The sequence below is a fragment of the Heterocephalus glaber genome, unplaced genomic scaffold (genome assembly GCF_053883595.1).
Source record: "Heterocephalus glaber isolate CG9 unplaced genomic scaffold, H.glaber_assembly_v1.0 deba00000594, whole genome shotgun sequence".
In the NCBI taxonomy this organism is placed as follows: domain Eukaryota; kingdom Metazoa; phylum Chordata; class Mammalia; order Rodentia; family Bathyergidae; genus Heterocephalus; species Heterocephalus glaber.
In genome coordinates, this window is record NW_028258151.1 from 1,798,349 (window position 1) to 1,818,911 (window position 20,563).

At 37.9% G+C, this 20,563-nt stretch overlaps 2 protein-coding genes across 12 annotated transcripts in view; one reads left to right on the plus strand and one right to left on the minus strand.

Annotated features, from left to right (window-relative positions):
* Fam135a (family with sequence similarity 135 member A) overlaps positions 1 to 14,967 on the minus strand; it is a 101,812-nt gene extending 86,845 nt beyond the window's left edge. For 6 of the 11 annotated variants that reach the window (XM_021243671.2, XM_004864007.4, XM_004864005.4 and 3 more), the window contains exons 1-3: positions 14,782 to 14,967; positions 13,284 to 13,372; positions 1,045 to 1,135 (exon numbers count right to left, since the gene is read on the minus strand). The gene's annotated coding sequence lies outside the window, so the exon portion shown is untranslated. Of the gene's footprint in view, positions 1 to 1,044; positions 1,136 to 5,641; positions 5,704 to 7,564; positions 7,629 to 13,283; positions 13,373 to 14,781 lie in introns of all 11 variants that reach the window. The other 5 variants (XM_087205141.1, XM_087205139.1, XM_087205140.1 and 2 more) reach the window with 2 other exon arrangements.
* LOC147829472 (uncharacterized) lies at positions 14,548 to 15,730 on the plus strand. Its single transcript, XM_087205129.1, has 3 exons — positions 14,548 to 14,640; positions 14,720 to 15,239; positions 15,408 to 15,730. The coding sequence occupies exons 1-3, from the start codon at positions 14,548 to 14,550 to the stop codon at positions 15,533 to 15,535; spliced, it is 741 nt and encodes a 246-aa protein (XP_087061255.1). The 3' UTR covers positions 15,536 to 15,730.
* Positions 15,731 to 20,563: the final 4,833 nt, after the last annotated feature.

The window sequence follows — 20,563 nt, forward strand, 5'->3', positions numbered from 1 at the left end:
TTTTCTTTATTATGTGAAGAAAAACTTTGTAAATAACTATTCACTTTTAAATTAAAACTATTTTTTTCCTTCATTATAAAAACCTAAAGTACTAATTTACAAAGAGGTTTCAAAAAAAGACGAACAAAAAGGAAACATTTACAATTCTATCAACTGATATATGTAATACAGATTCTTTATACGTGTGCGCATTAGTACAATTTTTTTATAAAAATGGGATCAAACCACATGTACATTTTAAAACTTGCTTATTTCACTTAATTTGCTGGTGAACATCTAACTCAATAAATGTAGTTGTACAATATTATTTTTAATTTTGACTATTATACTCTGAGCATGTTATAAGCATTCATCTATTGTTGGGTATTTCAATGGTTTCTATCTTTTTCCTGTTTCAGAAAAATACAAAATCTCCCTATCAATGGTACATATTTTATTTTTTTATTTTTTGGTACCAGGGATCAAACTCAGGACCTTGCACTTGTGAGGCAGGCGGTGGAACCACTGAGCTAAATCCCTGGCCCAATGGTACATATTTTAACAAGTAATTTGTAATAAAAAATGATGCAAGACAATTCTCTACAAGTCCCTGCTATTTCTGCCTATCTTATAAGCAGAGACACTGATAACCTTTGTTCCATACTATCTTCTCATTTGCACAGTGTATAGTCTTAAAAGTCAGAGATAGTGTTTCATAACTTCTAGAACAAAGGGCAGATCTGTTTACTGTGCTATAAAGTCTCCCTCAAAGGCAAAAGTCAGATGTCTATTACAAAAAGTCAGGTTCCTCTCCTATAAAATAAGCTACCCATACGCAGGTATCACCTGGCTCTAGCTACTGCGGTGAGTCTAAGTCACCTTTGTCCTTGATCTATGAGTCTCCAGTCTTCTGACGACATCCATGGCCCAGTGGCTAACTTGTTAGCTTGCGAGTGGGATTAAAAATCTTAGACCCTTCACAGTTCTTAAAGTAATTCTTCATTGAAATTCAGCAGATATTCCACTCTATGGTGCATTAAATGTAAATAGATGTCACATTCTTACCTCCACTGATTAAAACTTCATTTTAACATTATTAAATATAATCTTGCACTTCCAGTTACTGATTCTTGTTGTTAAAAATATATTGCTCCCCCTAAGAGAAAGAAATAACATCTGAAACAAAGTAGTACATAAAAGTCTATCTTAAGGAAACTTATGTGTCATTACTTAATATTTTCAGTTTACGTAAAAATTATATATTCCACATGACTTATGAATAAATTATAATTTTATTAATAGAAACATCAACTTTATATCTCCATTAACAGTTTATGTATGCATCGAAGTACAATAAAAAAGAATCATTTCTTAGTTCAGTACCAATTCTTATGAATATATAAATATTAAAAGCTTATTATTACTTTTTAAGACATAAACTATCATTTTAAAACAACTGAGTAGGTGATTTATAAAATGTTTTATGTGTATTTGCATGTGTGTATGTGCACATAAAATAAACTATTTAAAATACTTTGACAAAAGGCTGCCTATGCTAGTTTTTTCTCACATTTCAAATATTGGTTAAATAAAAATATTTTTTTACCTTGGTATAAGTGTTTCAGGTACTAAAAATGTTAGAATGAAGACCATGGTCACACTTCAACAAAGTTTTTTCTGTCATAAAGTTGTAGACTTTCCTAAATTTCCAAGCTGCCGTTTTCAGCTTCAAATCATTAATAATTTATAATAATCATCAATACAGATCAAAACAATGTTATCTTTTATATAAACTATTCCCCATTTCATGGAAATAACATCTTATCTAAGTCAGCTTCTTCACATGTTTTAGCTCTAAATCAAGTTTGGTCAAATTTTTATACCTTAATTTATTCAAAAACATAAAACAGGTTTTCATTCAAACATTAACTGAACATCCACTATATGTTAGGAATTGCAGTATATACAAGGTATAGCTCATTTTCTGGTCTCAAAAGAGCTAAAGGATATGTAAATGTAGCACAATGGTTAAAATATAATCTTAGGACTTGAGTCTCAGATCTAAGACTTTGGTGGATGCCCTCCTCATATTTGTTTTTTCTTTATGGAACACAGCACCCACTACTTAATCATATAGAAGAAAACAATATAGAAGAAAAATAAACTTTTTTCTCATTTAAGCTATTTTCATTTTTGGATCTCTATTACAGTACTTTGGCCTCTTCCTAAATACAGAAATTAGTTATCAGAATTATTTTGTTATAACAAAATCCTAAAATATACATGGCACTAGCTTAGTAATTATATATCAAGCAAAAAGAAAACACACTGCTGGAATACTAATACCCCCCTTAGGAGGAGCAAAACAACTGATACAACTATTGTTTACAATAACCTGCAGAACTAGGTGTCCTTATTCCTTTCTTCATTTCCTAAGCATCCATCTCACCTAACATAGTAAAGATTTTACTTATTAGTCCTCATTATATTTTCTTTGCTAAAAGTAACCTTTATTAAGGCAGAAAATTCTAATTAGTCTGTTCACTGCTGAAATCCCACTAGACAGGTACTCAATTTAATACTTAATGAATATTTAATGCAGTAACATTAAAGATTCTATAAATATTAACTATTATTTTTCCCTTATTTAAACTGAACCAACCTGAAGGAATTATTACACATGTGTATTGAAGAGAGAGATATGCATGTACAAATTGTGTTGATTAAATTCCCTTATCAGTAGCCAGGGGCAGAGGTGCATGCTTGTAATTCCAGCTACTCAGGAGGCTGAGGCAGGAGGATCAAAAGTTTAAGGCCAGCCTGAGCAACTCAATGTGATGTGTTTCAAAATAAAAAATAAAAAGGGACAGGGATAGAGTTCAGCCACAGAGCACCCGTAGGATCAATCTTTAGCACTGGAGAAAAATGTTCCATTATTGGTATATATTTGAAGTCTGCTAGGAGTATGTTCCACTTTACTCCTGTGTCCTCCTATGCTTTTTGCTCTAATGTTGCTGTCTAGTCTTCTTTAAATCCTTTCCTTTTAAGTATTCCCAAAATAGAAACATACATGTACAACTATAAAGAGTAATGATGATAGACCTCTGACTTTCACCCTCCTTCCCCCCAAAATACCCCCAGGAAACAAGAATTGTTAGAATTTTTAAAAGCAAAGAAGGGACTAAAGGAAAAGGAGAAAGGCACAAGGAGAAAGAAGAGAAAAATCTAAGGGACACTCAGAGTCAAAGTGGATCTGGCTGATCCTCTTGTCATGATCTGGCTCAGTGAAGGTCCTAGGTTCACTCAGGTTCAATTCCCGGTGGGGAGAGGGGTGGGAAGAAAGCACTTGCTAGTTGGCTCCACAGATCCTTACTGTTCCAGCATTATGGATTGTAAATTTTCAGGAGGAATTTAGAAGGCAATCTTTCAAAAGATGAATTTTAGTTTTAGATGCTGCCAACTAAGAAGCAAAACAAAACAAACAAAAACAGTGTACATACTTCAAACCAAATTCAAACACAGAGCAAATTTCTTCTGTGGTCTGTCATTTTGAAATCTCTGACTTATTACAGATTCTGAAGCCATTCGCAGAACCAGAAAAATTCTAGTTTGCCCTCTCTCATGAACTAAAGAAGCTGCAGAAATGACTTCTTTCCTTTTACTCAGATCAAGCAGGGAAGACTCTCCATTGGATGGAACTTGGTGCAGCTATTAGAAGCTGCGAGTTTCACAAACTCCTGCATAGTCTGCTGATGGCTCAGAAGCCATCACTTGGCTCAAAGCTAGTGGAATCAGTGTTTATTCTCTTGGCCCTGGCAAAAAAGCCTAAAATTGAGTAATTGGGAGGTCATTCAAATTAAGATTCAAACAGAGGTCATTTCCTAGTTCACTAAAAGATAAGCCAGCTGAGCAAACTATGAATCCCCAATTCAAAGAAGCCAATGGGGAACCTCAAACAGGAAATGACTAAATGAGAAACTTATGCCAAAGAGCCCTTAGAGATTTCTCTGCCAATCAAACTTGATGGTGTGAAAGATCTGACAGTTAACTGCATAACACCTGAGGAAAATTTAGCTTTCTCTCAAAGAAAAAAAGTCACTAATTAATATGAATGTTATTTTGGTACTGTAGACTTGCTCTATCACTATTAAGAACACGTGGCTATGAGATGAGTGTGAACAACTGAAATGAGACTAGTGTGATAAGGAAATGAATCTTTAATTTAATTTTAAATTAATTTAAATTTAAACCCATCGTTGAAGTAATGTAAAATATTTCCCCATTACATATGGCTCTATTGTCTTGACAGGACTGCATTTTATTTTACTTTAATCATTAAAAAACTAATAGTACTAAAAAAAGTACTGAGCTGATGCTGAGTATATATAATCGATTTCGAAGGACAAAAGAGAACAAATATCTCAATATGTTTTTATACCGATCACATATTAAAATATTTTGGATATATTTGGTTAAATTATCAAAATTAATTTTACTTTAAAAAATTTTTTTAACGTAGCTACTAGAATATTTTAAATTACATGTCACATATTTCTACTGGATAGCACAGTCTAGAAATACCAAGCCATCCCTTTTTCAACTGCTAGGCAGGCAGTAACAGCCCCAGAAATAGTACGAGGTACATAAAACCAAGTACAGGATCAAAGACTACTACTATCAGATCTGCTGAGTGACATCCAATATCAGAAGCACAGCCCAGGCACAGATATATGGAAAAATGTGGGACATGCTTCTGTATCATCCACACTGATCCTAAAGCAGCACCTTGAACAAGTCAGAATTCATGAGTAGTGCTGAAGAATCTAAAAGAGGCAAGAGGATCACGAAAGCTCAAATCCCACGTGGGCAACTTAGTGTGACCCTGTCTCAAAATATCTAGGAATGTAGCTCAGTGCAAAGGCCCTGGTTCAGTACTGAAAGTAAAAATGTAAAAGAAGTTGTGGAAACATCTGAAACTAAGAGAAACAGCTCAGACGTCCTTGGGATATACTGGAGACCATAAGGAATGACTGCTTTCTCTCACAATAGTCAAGGAATAGCCTTGACTCATCAACTTTCTTAGTTACTTTTCTCTCCCTGCTGAGACAAAATACCCAACACCCAAAGTTAAAGGGGGAAAGGTTTATAGTTTATAGAGGTTTCAGGCCATAATCAGCTGGTGCCAAGGCAGAGTGGCACAAGGCAGAGGGGCAATAGTTCATGGCAGAAAGACCTTAGCTAAGCAGCAAGGGATATTAACAGCACCTTCCTGCCCCTTTTATCTTAATCAGGCTACTCAGGGTGGGTAGCACTCACACCCTTAATTCTAGTGCCCTCGGGCCTAGGACTGCACCAAGAATCAATCACATACTCTAGATTCAGTTACCTCTGAGAAAGCCCCACCTACAACTGCAGAAGGTTTTGGGGACACGTAGACACAAGCCATAACATTCCATCTCTGGCCCCCCAAAGACTCATGCACATCTCTATATAAACAACATTTAGTCCATCTCCAAGAGTTGCCAAAGTCCTAACAGTTTCAGCATTGCTGAAAAGTCCAAGTTCAAAGTCTCCTCTGAGATTTAAGGCAAATTCTTAGTCTTGTACAAATGAAAAGAAAGTTAAGCACTTCTAACATTCAATGGCACAAGATAGACATTACCCGGCTGGGGATTTAGCTCAGTGGTTCCATTGCCTTGCGAACGCAAGGTCCTGAGTTCGATCCTGGGTACCAGAAAAAAAAAATAGACATTACCATTCCAAAAGTCACAAACAGGGGGATACAAAGGAATAGGACCAAAGCAAGACCAAAATCCAGCAGGGAAAGCATTAAATCTCACAGTTCCATTTCCAGCATCCGCAGCAATATACCGCAAGTTATGAACTCGAAAGGGCTTTAGGTGACTCCACCCCTGTGGCACTGCCAGTGGTTGTAGCTCCCATGGCTTCTCTGGGGCCAGCTCTGCTCCCTCCTTGCCGTTTTCCTTGGATGATTCATGTTCCTGGCTTCTTCAAACTTCTGGGGAGTCTGCACCTTCGGCTTCACACTCATAGCTTCACACACTGCCCTCTCTGGCCTACTGCCTGGCCTCCCAGGCCTTCTGAAATCTGGGTGGAAGCCTTCTGCTGCCATTCTGGAACATGGTGCCCTGGGCGCTCTCTCAAAGCAAAGTCTTTCAGTTTTGCAATTTTGAGGCTGCAAAGGGCAGAGTCCCGATGTTTTTTTGTGATGCCCTCGGGCTATCTTTTGTAAGCTCTCCTTCCTTCTCAGCAATCAAGATCTCTTCTGCTCTGTGTTTGCAGTTGACAGCTTTACTGGAGAGTCCCTTCTGGTCAAACTCAAAACATTTAAAATCATTTTGCTGGGCTCTTTGCTCTTGATTCTCAACACAGATATATCTAAAAGCCCCCAACAGCAGCCATGCCAAGGCCTTAACACTAGACTGCCTTGAAATTTTTTCTGTGAGATTAATTAGTCCGCCACCTTTAATCTCAGTCTCAGGCAAAGTCTCTGGACGTGAACAAAATGCAGACAAACTTTCTGCCAAGCCATAGCACACATGTTCTGGAGTTCAACAGTCAATGCAGTCCTTCTTCCTAGTAGAAACTTCCTAAGCCCGATCTTTACTGGCTTTGTAATATTCTGAGCTTTGTCCAGAATCTCCCACAGTAAGGCCTAAGGCATTTCAGCTCTACTTTTTTAGCCAGCATCTCTGAATCTTTCCTAAGTCTTCCCCTTCCCATAAGCCAGTTTCAAAAGCTATTGAGACACATGGTCAGGTAACTTCACAGCAAAAAACCCACTTTTTGGGTACCAAATTCTGTCTTAGTTACTTTTCTCTCATTCTTGAGATAAAATATCTGACACTCAAAGTTAAAGGGGAAAAGGTTTATTTAGCTCAATTTGTAGAGGTTTCAAGGCTTCTAGGCAGAGTGGCAACAGTTCATGGAAGACAGATGGTAGCAAAGCAGCAAAGGACCTTAACAGCATCTTTCTCCCCCTTTTATCTTATTCTGACTATTTAGGGCAAGTAGCCCTTAATCCTAGTGCCCTTGAGCCTAGCACTGGACTAAGAATCAATCACACACTCTAGATTTAGTCACCCCTGAAAAAACCCCACCTTCAACTGCATGAGGCTTTAGGGGGGACATCTAGACACAAGCCATAATATCAACTATGGGTCCTTAGGACATTCATTCTCCTAAAGGAGTGGAACAGATTGTAGATTCTAGACCCCATTATCAACTTTAGGAATAAAGGGATCAATTTTCATCAACTATGCAGGCAAGAGCTCCTGTTTCTGAATTCTGCTCTTAAGTTAGCAACTGTGGGACAAATGAGTTCAGAAATAATACCACTGGTAGTCTAAATAATGATGCCCAAAAGATACCACCTGTAAGGAAATCAGCTCCTATAGACTAACTCTTAAAATCCCTTTGAAAGGTTCCTTATTGGCAAATGATGTATTATTTCTCACAAAATATATTTATTTTTCCCCCCAGTTAAAGAAAAAGTTGTCTTTCAGTACTAGCTAATTTAGTAAACTTGCATTTAGAGGCCATATTACACAAAAAATACACATACCTTTAAATGTTCACATTTGATACAGTGAGAAGCTCACAGTATGACAGACAGACAGGAACTCATACTAAATGAAGGAAAAACAGATTCACACTCAACTAGATGAAGGCTTCACACTCTAAAAGTTAGGTAGGACCTGAAACACTTTCTTCCCTCTGTTGAAGAACATCTAACATATTCTTCAATTCAAGTGTGTTAAATAGGCATGTTAATAGGAACAGAGAAGGTTTCTAGATCTAAAAACAGGTTAGCTCATGTATGTATGTAATAGCAGCTAAATTTTGTGTCTATTTTCTTGGGCCTTTCCTAAAGGAATAAGTAAGAAGCCTTACATAAATTAAGAGCAATCCTTCAAGACTTGAGGATGCTGTAAGAATCTCACTACAGGCAGGTTTGTAGCAGACCAAGGGGAGTAAGAAGGCAAGTCTCGGTGGAAGACCTACTCAGCTTCCACTTTTCCTAAGCCCCATGCACAGCAGAACTCCCAAGCTAATCTTGATCAAGCCAGACCATATAGCAATGAATTGAAAACAATCAGCCACTGACTTTTGGACTAGTCTTGCATCCGTAAGCCTGCAATCTGGTATAAATTCTGGCCACCTAAGTTGGCCAAGTCTGTATTGGTTAGTCCATTCTGAATATCTGAGCCACAGTCCTATTTCTTGATTTACATTTAGTTCTTTTGTTCAGCTGCCTCAGGTATGACACTCCACCCACTTTTGTAAGCTCCCTCTTGTAAGCGCTAAATATGCTGTCACTGGATTATATCTCTAAATGGCCAGCCACCTGTCATTTGCCTGAACCTGAAGATCACTACCACTCAGATGGCTTTTAACCTTTTTTTCCTTTTCTTATAATCATTCACATATCTAATACACTTTTATCAGTAAGATGTGTTGTTTTAAGAAAGTGATTTATAGCAAAGCTGAGCTTATCAGAATCATTATAGAAAAGGGGAGACAGAAAGGAAAATCATTTATTTAGAAACTTTTGGTGACACTCCCCATTTATCAAAATAAATTTTAGATACAGTTCACTTTTTTTTTTTGGTACCAGGGATTGAACTCGGGTCCTTGCACTTGCGCAGGAGGTGGTGAAACCATTGAGCTAAATCCCTGGCCCTAGATACAGTTCACTTTTTAGCCAATGCAATACTGCACAAATTACAGCAATTTTAAAGAAAAGAACAGAGTACTAAATTCTCTTTTGTGATGAAAAAGAGTAGGATCTTCCAAAGGAAAGATAAGGGGAACAGCTAGATAAATTATATTTTAAAAGGCTATTCTTTACTGATACCAAATATAGACCAATAGTAGTATAAATACCAAATATTGGCACTTAAAACTTATTGCTGTGCCAACTCTTACACTAGCAGCTTTAATTATGTTATTTCATTTAAATCTCCTAAAAACATGAAAGAGCTATAAATACTTTTTCCAGGTGAGGAAACTAAGAAGCAGAAAGTTTACATAATTTATCCAAGGTCATATAGTAAAGCAATAATGAAAAAGGACAAAAAACTCAAAATTGTCAAACTTCATGGCCTATATTTGTACCTGCAGAATTTTAAAATCTGTATCTGAACTGCTAAAAAAAAAAAAAAAAAGATTTAATGATCATCAATTCTTGAGATAAATGTGCCTACCCAAAGAAAACCTGAAATCAGAATGCAGCACTAATGAAAAGAAAAATTACTTAATAAATTAACTATATTCAATTTCCTGTATAATTAACCTTGTTTCCTAATTATGAAATCCTCAAATTTCTCACACCCCACAGCTACACAAGCACCAGTAGTTTTAAGGGCATCACCTCTTCTAATTTCTTTAAAATTTATGTTTAAATGGTTGTCTATTAAAAGGGAAATACATTATTAATAATTTTCAAACTACATTTACATTAAGTATGCCTTACAAAAAAAGAACATCATTAATATGAGTTACTACTGTAAAAAACCTGCAGCAAAAGAAAATTTTAAGCATTATTTAGAAGGAACCATAGCAATCTGTAAGATTATTTCCACAGTTCACATCCTACACGAGAAGTAAAGAAGCAAAAAAAGCTGATTGCTCATTATGTGACACTTAATGAAAGCTACCTCTGATATTATTTGGACACTGGGAAAATAAAGTTTAATTCACTAAAAGCAGTTTGAACAAACCTTTTAGTAACACATCTATGTTAATAAACAAACCTGCCAGTAACATACTATAGGATGCATTCAAATATGCTATGATATATATCTTAAAAACATCAGACTAGCCAAAATTACCAAAACTCAGTTAATTTCTCTTAGAGAAACTGACAAAACCATGGTCATCATCTATCACCTAGTCCTGGGATCTGCCAAGCAAGGCTCAAAATGCTTCTTATTTGTTACCCCAACAGAAATCAAAGCTGAGAACTAGAATAAACACTACGAATCCACTTTCTGAAAAATATTCCAAGAAACAGTGATTTCTTGACATTTTATACTTTCTTGTGAACATTCAGTGTACCAGTAACTGTGAGGTCAGGAAGACCTGGATTCTGACTCAGACTTCCCAAGCCTCAGTCTCCTCAAATGGAAATAATATTTGTAATTCCTAGCTAACTTCAGGTAATATACACAAAGCATTAAACATGGCACTTGGTGTATGGTGCTCAATAAATAGGTGACATTACGATTCTATTTTATGTCAATTTTCAAATATGACTCCATTCAAGGAAATGTCTATTCAAAACAATGCAATGTAAGTAATCAGGCTGTTAAAAACATTTTAATTGCATGGTTTGAAAATATTTTAATTTATATGCCAGAGGACCTTTAAAGAAAAGGCTTTAATTAAAATCTAATCAAGTTCTTTTTAGAGGTTGGAGAAAACCAGGAAAAAACAGACTTAGTACTTCAACTACCTACTCGAGAATTTTTTCTATTAATCTCACTACAAACTAATATTTCCCTGGCTCCCCCTGCCTGAGGACTGTTTCAGAATTCTATCATAATGGGGCCTTCACAAGCATTTTTATGTTACTGCTATACATGGAGAAAATGACTACTAATTTTACATAAATGCATTAGTGACAGCCTACATTCTAACCTTATCCATCCAAAGAAAGAAAACTAATTTTAAGACTTAAACCTGAATAAGGATGAAGGTGGTCTAAAAATCTGGGGTTCTTCTCAATTCCCAAAGACTAAAGTGATGGTAAAGGGTACCTGCCAATAAGCCCTGACTTGGTTTTGTAAATATTTCCAGACAGCAATATTTCCAAGGTAAGCCCATGACTTACTGGCAACTCAAAGACAATGAAGAGCAGGTGTCACAGTTACAATTGCTATAAAACAATCATGAATGATACACTTGCATCCCATAACTCAAATCCAAAGGGATTCAATAAAAGAATACTAATTCTAGTTCAGATTAAATTATGACCTGTAGTAAAAGAACACTTCAAAAACTTAACAGAAACGTTGCAGACCATCAATAGGCTTTTATATTGATGACCTTATATGAAAGATTTTCTACATTCTGAATGGACCGATAGAGGCCTACTTCCATAAAAGGCAACATGTTATAATTTTCTCAGAATGGTTTCTTGGTTGACAGCCTGTTCACAAAGTTTGTTTCACCAAAATAAAAACAATGGGTTATTCAAGTAAGAGGTATCTTTTGATAGTATACTGTGCCTGACATCTTTATATTTCTGTTAAGGAAAAAGAGGACAATTTTTATTTTTAATTTAGCACATTACTGATAACCAAATACCTTATGTGCTCGTTAAGAACTGCCAATCTAGGACTGGGGATTTAGCTCAGTGGTTCTGTCACCTGCCTTGCAAGGGAAAGGTCCCGAGTTTGATCCCCGGTACAAAAAAAGAACTGCCAATCTAGCTGGGTGTGGTGGTGCATGCCTGCAGTCCCAACACTTGGAATGCTGAGAGTTCAAGGTCAGTCTCAGCAAGTTAGCAAAGCCGGGTCTCAAAATAAAAAGCACTGGGGATGTAGCTCAGTACTCTGTGGGTTCCATGTCCCATACTAGCAGAAAAAAATAACTACCAATCTCTATAAAGATAAAATGTTGACACCTACTAGGCTGAACATGATGGCACATGCCTATAATCCCAGCACTCAGGAGGCTGAGGCAGGAGGATCATTCCAAGTTAAGGACAGCCTGGGCTACAGAGTGAGTTCAAGCCCAGCCTCAACTACACAGAATCCTGTCTCAAAAAAATCAAGGTTGACACCTCTATGTAATTGCTTTACTATATTCCTTCTGAAAAACCTACCACCAGCCTAACAACTTGCGCTTTGTAACTTTTCTGAAAAACCATGGGTCCATGAACAATGCTTTTTTCCTATGTCATCACTTTGCCTCTCACTGATTGTTCATTTCTACACTTTGTTCTTGACAAACAACTCAAGTAAACAAGAAAAAACACTCATTACAAATCTATATGTCACATCCTCATTCATTTAAATATACATGTACATACCATAAAGCTCATTTTAAAGCAATTTTTCCTCAATGCTAGAATCAAAGCATTGAAAATCCTTGCCCCTTCTATCTCCTAAACAACCCCCTACCCTGACAATCAAAAATCTGTATTTACAGTAAACAAAGTGAAAAAACAAGATGGGGGCAAACCAAGGAGGACATCGAAGATGTATGCATAATTCTCACAGCTCTTGTTAGTATCAAGTCCTAGCAAACAAAAAGCGTATCTGGGGCTGGGGATTTAGCTCAGTGGTTCCACTGGCGGCCTGCCTCGAAAGCACAAGGACCTCAGTTTGATCCCCAGTACCAAAAAAAAAGCATATCTGGTTTACATACTGAATGCTGCAGTGTCTGTTTCACTGTATAGGAACACCACCAACAAGTCCAACAGTTCACAAGCATTCTACTAGATTTTTCACAGAAACTTAAAAAAAAGAACCTAAAGCATCAACTTGATCTTGAAAGATTTAAGCAGTCAATTATGCCCTTACTAGTAGTCTAAAACTAAAGAGACAACAAAAAGAAAAAAATTAGACACAAAAACTAAGTATGTATACTGTTTGCTTGTTTGTTTTGTATGTCTTTTTTTTTTGGTACTGGGGATCTAACTCAGGACCTTGTGCTTTGGCAGGCGGTGGAACCACTGAGCTAAATCCAAAGCCTTTGCTTGTTTGTTTTGTCTGAGGCGGCCCTAGGCCCTAAGCATGTCTAAATGATTAGGGCTTTGCTATTGAGAGATTACTGGGTGGCCACCCTTATTATCCACATTTTATAGGTGGAGGTGTAGAGGTTAAGTGGCTTCCACAAACTTATGTCATGAATCATTGAAAGGGTTCAAATCTTTTGACATCCTAGTCCTGTGGTGCCTGCTAGACACCATGAATGCTTACACTAATACAGTAAGGCTACAGGGTCAACTCACTATAATACCAAGAATTTGTAAGTATTAGCTTCTTAAAATGACTATTTACAAAAAAAAAATTGCTTTTAAAGGGAGAGCAAGCTTCCTTCAGAAATAGTAGTTATTTTTACATACATGTGAAAAAATTTGTTTTAAAAAACCTTAAAAGCTGAGGAGTTCATCATCTCTTACCATACACAATAGTTGGTTCTTCTAAAAGAAGGATGGTTTAATGACATCAGATCCTACTACAGTACTTTTACCTATAAATCACTTGGAGCAAGGAACTACACTCATATCTTAGTATTTCCTTTCTTAAAATAGAAACAGAAATAATTCCTACCTGACGCTGATAATGTAAGGAAGAATTTATCGTTTGCCAACTGCTTTGAGATTCCAAAATGAAATACATAATCCAGTTGATTTGCAACCCTGGAATAAAAGCAAACTTCATTGAAAACAACTGCTTCAGCAAACACCTCCAAAATAAGATTCTATACCATTATTTATAGACAGAGAAGAAATCTAATCTTGATCACAATGAAATAGGGAAAAAACTTCCAAAACTGTTTAGAAAGTTTTATCCAATTCAAAAACTTCATACTTCTTCAGTAACCATACTAATTCTATTCGAAACAGAAATTCCATGTATTTATTGAAAAAAGCAATGACACTCAGGAAAATGATGTAAACAATATGAAGTAACAGCAACATATAAAACACCAGTTTAATAAATTTCTCTTGGATAACTATATTCACTAAAGGTCAGTAAGATTTCCAAATGTCAAGCTTATGTTTGTAGGCTGACCTTTAACAAATCCTAACCCTTTATGAAGTCTATGCCTGAATTACTTCTGGTGTTGACAGGTAAACACAATATAGTTCTTAAAAACTAAAGCTTCGATCAGTAAGAGTAACAATAAGTGTATAGCAATTCTTTTGATGCTATTTCCAGCTTATAAGAAAGGTGAAGAAATTTTAATAAACTGGAAGGTTAACTAAGAATATTGAGTTATTAGTTTAGGTAGAAAGCATAAAAGACTAGAAAAGTATGTTATGACTCTTCAATGATTTAATAAAAAGTACAACAAACGAGCTGGGGCTGGTGGCACACAACTGTAATCCCAACACTCTGGGAGGCTGAAGTGGGAGGATTACAAGTTCAAGTCCAGCCTGGGCAATTTAAGAAGACTTTGTCTCAAAATAAAAAAGAGGCTGGGGATGTAGTTCAGTGTGAATGTGCTGAGTAAAATCCCCTGTGCGTGTATGGAATGGGGAGGTTCAACAAACAGACTGAAGTTATGAGGCTCAGTCTACACAAATTAAAAAAAAAAAGGGTTCTAGAGAGAGAAGAGGAAAAAAAAAATCAAAACCACAGACTTTTAGTAAGGGGACCAGGATGGAAAAGGATGGGAAGTCAGGGGCCACTGGACACAAAGCAATTAAGTAGGGGACCAAAAGAGGGCCTCCGAAGGTAAGGCGGGGCACAGAGGAGCTTAGGGCAAAGCGCTGCCACACAAGCACACACGGTCCGCAACTAACAAAGACAAGGAAGGCAGAGTCCTGGGGGAAGGGGTCAGGGGTGACAGGATGAGACCTGACCAGGGATGAGGAGGAGCAGCGCGGCGTGGGGGACGTACTGCGCAGCGCGACGGCTGGCAGCCCCGGCGAGCGGGCGAGGCGGACCGGGCCGGGGCGAGGCGAGGCGAGGCGGGCCGGGCCGGGCCGGGGCGCGGGGACGGCGGATAGCCGGAGGCCGCTGCCCCGGGCCTTGAGGAGCGACGAGGGGCGGAGGAGGGGTGTGGGGGGGTCGTAGGCGGAGAGGACAGCGGTGCGCTTACCTCTCTACCAGCGCGACCTCACGCCCCGTCTGGCGGACAGAAGAGCTCGCGGGGCAGCTGGAAGACGACCCTGTCCGGGTCAGCACCATCCCGCCCCGGGCCCACTCACATCGCTACCACAGCAGCGAGCGGCTGGCTCGTCAACACAGCTCGGGTACTGGCCGGGTGCAGCCAGCGAGCATGCGCAGTCGCCAGTCCCGGGGGAGCCCCGGCTAGCTGGCTATACCTGCGCTCAACAGGTCCGCGGCCGCGCGACCCCGCCCCCGGCCTCTCTCCCCGCCCTTCCCCGAGGCCTGGCTCCGTCCCCTTTGGACTCCTTGCCCCGCCCCTATGGATCTTCAACTGCCAATCCGGCTTCGGCGCGACTGAGATTGGGAGATTTGTGCACTCTGCCCGGCTCCCACTCCCAAGTTCCCGCGAGAACGGGAAGGCTGCGTCATTAAAAGGCGCCAGGCCAGGTAAAGGGAGGAGTCCGTGGTTAGAGAGCTACTAGTTTGGAGGCGGCTGGGGAGTAAGAAAGTGGAGGGGAGCGGGACGAAGAGTGCTAGGACCATACTGTATCTGTTTTTCTCACATTATTTTTCTTTTCCTTTCTCTCTTCACGCCCACCTTGTTGTCCCGGGTAGACCTCCAGGTTCCTGCGCCACTCACTTTGTGGACTAAAGAAGCTGTTCTTCGGGACCCAGGCTGTGTTTTGGCGGAACGTGGGTGCGCATCTTTGACGGCGTCCAAAAGGGTGCAGGAGAACCGCTGAAGTGAAGCCTTTGGCGCTTAAACTCCACTTACAGAAGCCCTTGAAAAAGTCCTTCATTGATTTATTCATTCTTCTATTTCTGAATCTAACCCAGGGCAACTTTTTGCTGTGCATAAAATTATTATGCGATTGAAGCAGAACTTTCAAAGAAAATTGCGGCCACGGCTTGTGCATTAAAAATGAAATCAGGAGGTCGATGATGGTGACAGTTGCCTAACAGTGTGTATAGACCTAATGCCACTGAACTGTGCTCTTAAAAATGGTTAAAATGGAAACATATGTTTTACTACAATAAAAATGAGGGAAAATATTTGTGCACTCAAGGATAATAGTGATGCCTGATATCTTAGACCATTTGGGAGCAAGTTATGAATATATTACTCTTTGGCTTTTTTTCATTTTTGAATGAATTTTAATTTTGTGTGTGTGTGTGTGTGTGTGCCGGGGATCGAACTCTGAACCTTTCGCTGGTGAGGCAGGCGGCAGAACTGCTGAGTTAAATCCCTGACCCCTTGAATGCATTTTAAACATAAATTGGAAGTATCCGATATCATCTGATGACTAGTTCTGTTAGCATTTGTATAAATGGTTACTTTCCTGGCTCCTAATGTGTTCTTTAAAGGGCTTCTGTAGTGGCCCTTTACCATTTTACTATCCCTTCTACAAAAGATTGTTTTGTGACTAGAGCTTTACCCTCAAAATTGAAAGGCTTTTTTCTATTTTAATTTCCATATGTGTCTTAGGGAAATATAGCCAATTTGCATCTCCACATACATGCATCCCTAAAATACAGCCTGTGTCAAGATTATTTCCCTGTTCTCGGTTCTTTTTATTTAAATCACATTTTAAAATCATCGACTATGTGCCAAGCACTGTAGTAATCTTGGAGGATACCAACAAAAATAGAACTTGGGTAGAGTGGAATGTTTGCGTAATTGTGTTACAATGGATTGTGTGTAGTGCAGTGGTATATGCACAGGGAACTGTGGGAACTCAGAGTAATCCAATTTAGGTTGATAAGCAGTAATGAGTCAGGAAAGACTTCCAGGAGACATTAACTAGAAAATTAAGGAAGTGGGATGTGTGGTGGGATTTCTTGAAAAAAAAGCTAGAGTGGGAAACTTGTCTAAATGAAAATTAAAAGCACTTCTATACCACTATTGGATGTTTTGAGACTAGAGAAGTCAACAAGGATCATGGTGAGGCTTTGAAGGACTCGGATTCAACTTGTATCTTTTAAATTAATTGTTTAAAAAAGTGTTTGCCAAACAAAAAGGTGGTCAACCACTGTGCTAGTTAACAGAATATACAGTGAAGACTAGTCAGTCTCAACTTTCAAGAAGTTTGCAAAGAGGAGATAGGAATGTAAAATTTAATTTACTTCTGCTAAAGAGTTAAAATTGAGGTAGGCACGAGGTTGTTTGGAAACTCAAAAGAGGAGCACTTAACAGATTTAAGCAAGGCTGCCTGGAAATTCCATCAATAGAAAAATAATAATAATCTTATAAAGAAAAGAAAAAGTGTATCTACTGAAGTACAGACTTCTGGAGAATATAGCACATACTGATCTAATTGTCAGACTACCTGGATTTTAGTTCTAAAAACTAGTAATTCTTGGAATCTCTACTTCTCTATGTCTTCATTTTCTCTCATATATAAAAAAAATCAAATTACATAGAATTTAAATTCCTCTGGAAATTTCTCCAGAAATCTTATGATTCTAAATTTACTTCCAGTTTATCTGCCTGGATTTTGCATCTCCATTATGCTGCTAATAAACATTTTGGTGTCAGATTTCATGTGTATTATGTTACATATGTCAGTTTCCATCCAAGTTTTGTGTGCTCAAAGAATGCAAGGTTTATAATACTTTTTATCCTATATTTGGTGTACATTATTTAATTTTAGCATAGAATTTTTTGTTTTGTTTGTTAGTGGTGCTGGGGATCAAACCCAGGGCATTGCACATGCTAGGCAAGGACTTTACCACTCACCTACTTTCCCAGCCCTGCATTACAATATTTCTGAATCTTTGCTAAGTGGAGTACTCTCTTAAACTGAAGATTGTTATCTCTCCTACTTACAGTTGCACAATATTTACTCAGCTAAAGACTGAGTAGAAGAAGGAATTTTTATTTTTTATTAGTACATGTTTATGATACATAATGAATACATTTGTTGTGGATAGTTGGTACAAGTACATGACATCTTAATTCGTTTTACATCCCTTTCCTCCCTTCAATCTTTCTTTCATCCCATTCCCTGTCCCTTTTGTAAAAGATCCATCTCACTGTTTCCTATTACCTACCTTTTTTTTTTTCTTTTACTCTTTATACTTTGGGTTTATAACAAAAGTGAAACCATATGATATTTAAGCTTGTGTGTCTGATTGTTTCGCTGAACATTATGATCTCAAGGTGCATCCTTTTTCCTAAAAAAAGACATAATTTTATTCCTTTATGGATATACAGTAAGTCCTCAACTTACAAACATCAGTTGAAAACTTTCACAGATATACTGTATAAGACTCACTTTGTCAGACTTAGGAACGAATCTGACTTAGAAATGAATTTTCTCCTGGAACAGAACTCATTTGTAGGTCGGGGACTTACTGTATAGGCCACTTCCAACATTTAGTTCTTAGGAATTGTGATGCTGTAAAGAAGAGTATGCTGCATTGGTGTGATGATGTCTTTAACTCTTTCAGGAAGATAATGAGTAGGGGAATAGCTGGATCACATGAAACTTCTAGTTTTAGTTTTTTGAGGAATCTCCACAGTGATTTTTTTTTTGTACCAGGGATCGAACTCAGGACCTTGTGCTTGTGAGGCAGGCAGCAGCACCACTGAGGTAAATCCCCAGCCCCACACTAATTTTCACAGTGGTTGTTTACAGCTTGACCAACAAGGAAGGAGGATGACTTTTTCCCAACAGATTTGCCAGTATTTGTTTTTATTTGATTTCTTTATGATAGCTATTCTTTCTGGAGTAAGATGAATGTTCAAGTTTATTTTAGTTTGCATTTCTCTCATGGCCAGAGATGTTGAACATTTTTTCATATATTTATTAGGTAGTTGTACTTCTGGGAAGTGTCTGTTCATTTCAGTTGCCCACTTTTGATTGGGTTATTTATCTCTGGGGGTCTAACTTTTTTGAGTTATTTATATATTCTAGATAATAATCCTTTGTCCAAAATGAACTGGCAACAAGTTTTCCCATTCTGTAGGTTGCCTGTTCACTCTTGGTTGTTTCCTTTGCTGTGCAGAACCTTTTTAATTTGATATGACCCATTTGTTGATTCTTGACCTTATTTCTTGTACAGTTGGGGTTCTGTTCAGAAAGTCCTTGCCTATGCCTATGCCTTCAAGAATTTTACTTATTTTATCTTCTAGCAGTTTGTTTCTATTTTAATATTTAGATTTTTGAACCATTTTGACTTTAGTAGATGGTCAGAAATAAGGGTCTAGCTTCAGTCTTCTGCATATAAATAGCCACTTTCTCCAGCATCATTTAATAAAAGAGGCTTTTTCCTCCAGCATGTAGTTTTGGCTCTGTTGTCATAGATCAGATGGCTGAATGTGTCTAGGGTTGTTTCTGCATCACCTTTTATGTTCCATTGATCCATGTGTCTCTTTTTGTGCTAGTAACATGCTGTTTTTCTCACCGGGCTTTGTAATATAACTTAATATATGCGATTGTGATGCCTGTTGCTTTTTGTTACCCAGGATTGTTTTTGCTATTCTGGATCTCTTCTGATTCCCTATAAATTTTTTTGGGGGGAGTACCGGGGATCGAACTTGGGACCTTTCGCTTTCGAGGAAGGTCGCAGAACCAATGAGCTAAATCCCCAGCCCTCCCTATAAATTTTAGGATGGTTACTCTAGTTCTATGAGGAAAGCTATTGTTATTGTGATTGGAATTGCATTAAATCTCTTTTGACAATGTTGGTTCTGCCTATCCAGCTTAACAGGATGTCTTTCCATTTTCTGATGTTCTTTTGGATCTCCTTTTTCAGAGTACTAGAGTTTTCATTGTAAAGGGATTTCACTTCCTTGGTTAGGTTAATTCCTAAGTATTTAATTTTTCTCGATGCTACTGTGAATAGTATTGTTTTCCTAATTTCTTTCTATGTGGGTTCATTATTGATGTACAGGAACATTATGGACTTTTGTGTGTTGACTTTGTATCCTGGTATATTGCTAAATTTGGTTACTAACTCTAGGAGTCTTTCAGTATGGTTTATGGCTGGATGTCCCCCAAAGCCCCATGTAGGGGCTTTTGAAGGTGATTGGATATTCATCAGTGGATTAGTCCTTAGATGAGTTTGTAGCTAAATGTGACAGGAGGTTAAGGCTGGTCAAAGGAGACAGGTCACTGGGGGCATGGCCTGCAAGGGTTTATCTCCCTCACTTCTCCCTTAATCTTGCTCTGCTTCCTGCCAGCATGCCATGCTGCCTCTCCTCTGCTGTGCCATCCTACCTTGGAGCCACCAGACTATGGACTAAAATTCCTGCATACTTGAGCCCAAATAAACCTCTCCTCATTTAAGTTATGAGTGTCAGGTATTTTTTCGTACCAATGAGAAAGTAACTAAGACACTTTTGGTGGAATTTTCTGGGTCTTCTATATAAAGGATGTTGTCATCTGCAAATGATAATTTGACCTCTTCCGTTTTATGTCATTCTCTTGCCTGATTGCTCTGGCTAATATTTCCAGTACTCTATTGAACACACGTGATTATCCACAAGAGGTGGATATCCTTGTCTTGTTCCTGATTTTAGAGGGAAAGCTTTCAGCTTCTCATTTAATGTAATGTTGGCAGTAGTTTTTCATAAATGGCTTTTATCAGATTGAGATAAAGTCCTTCTATACCTATTTTTTTTCAGTGTTTTTTTTGTCATGAATAGAAGTTGGATTTTGTCAAAAGCTTTTTCTGCATCTTTTGAGATGATCATGTGATTTTGGTCTTTGCTTCTGTTTATGTGATGTATTACATTTATTGACTTGTATATGTAGAACCATCCTTTC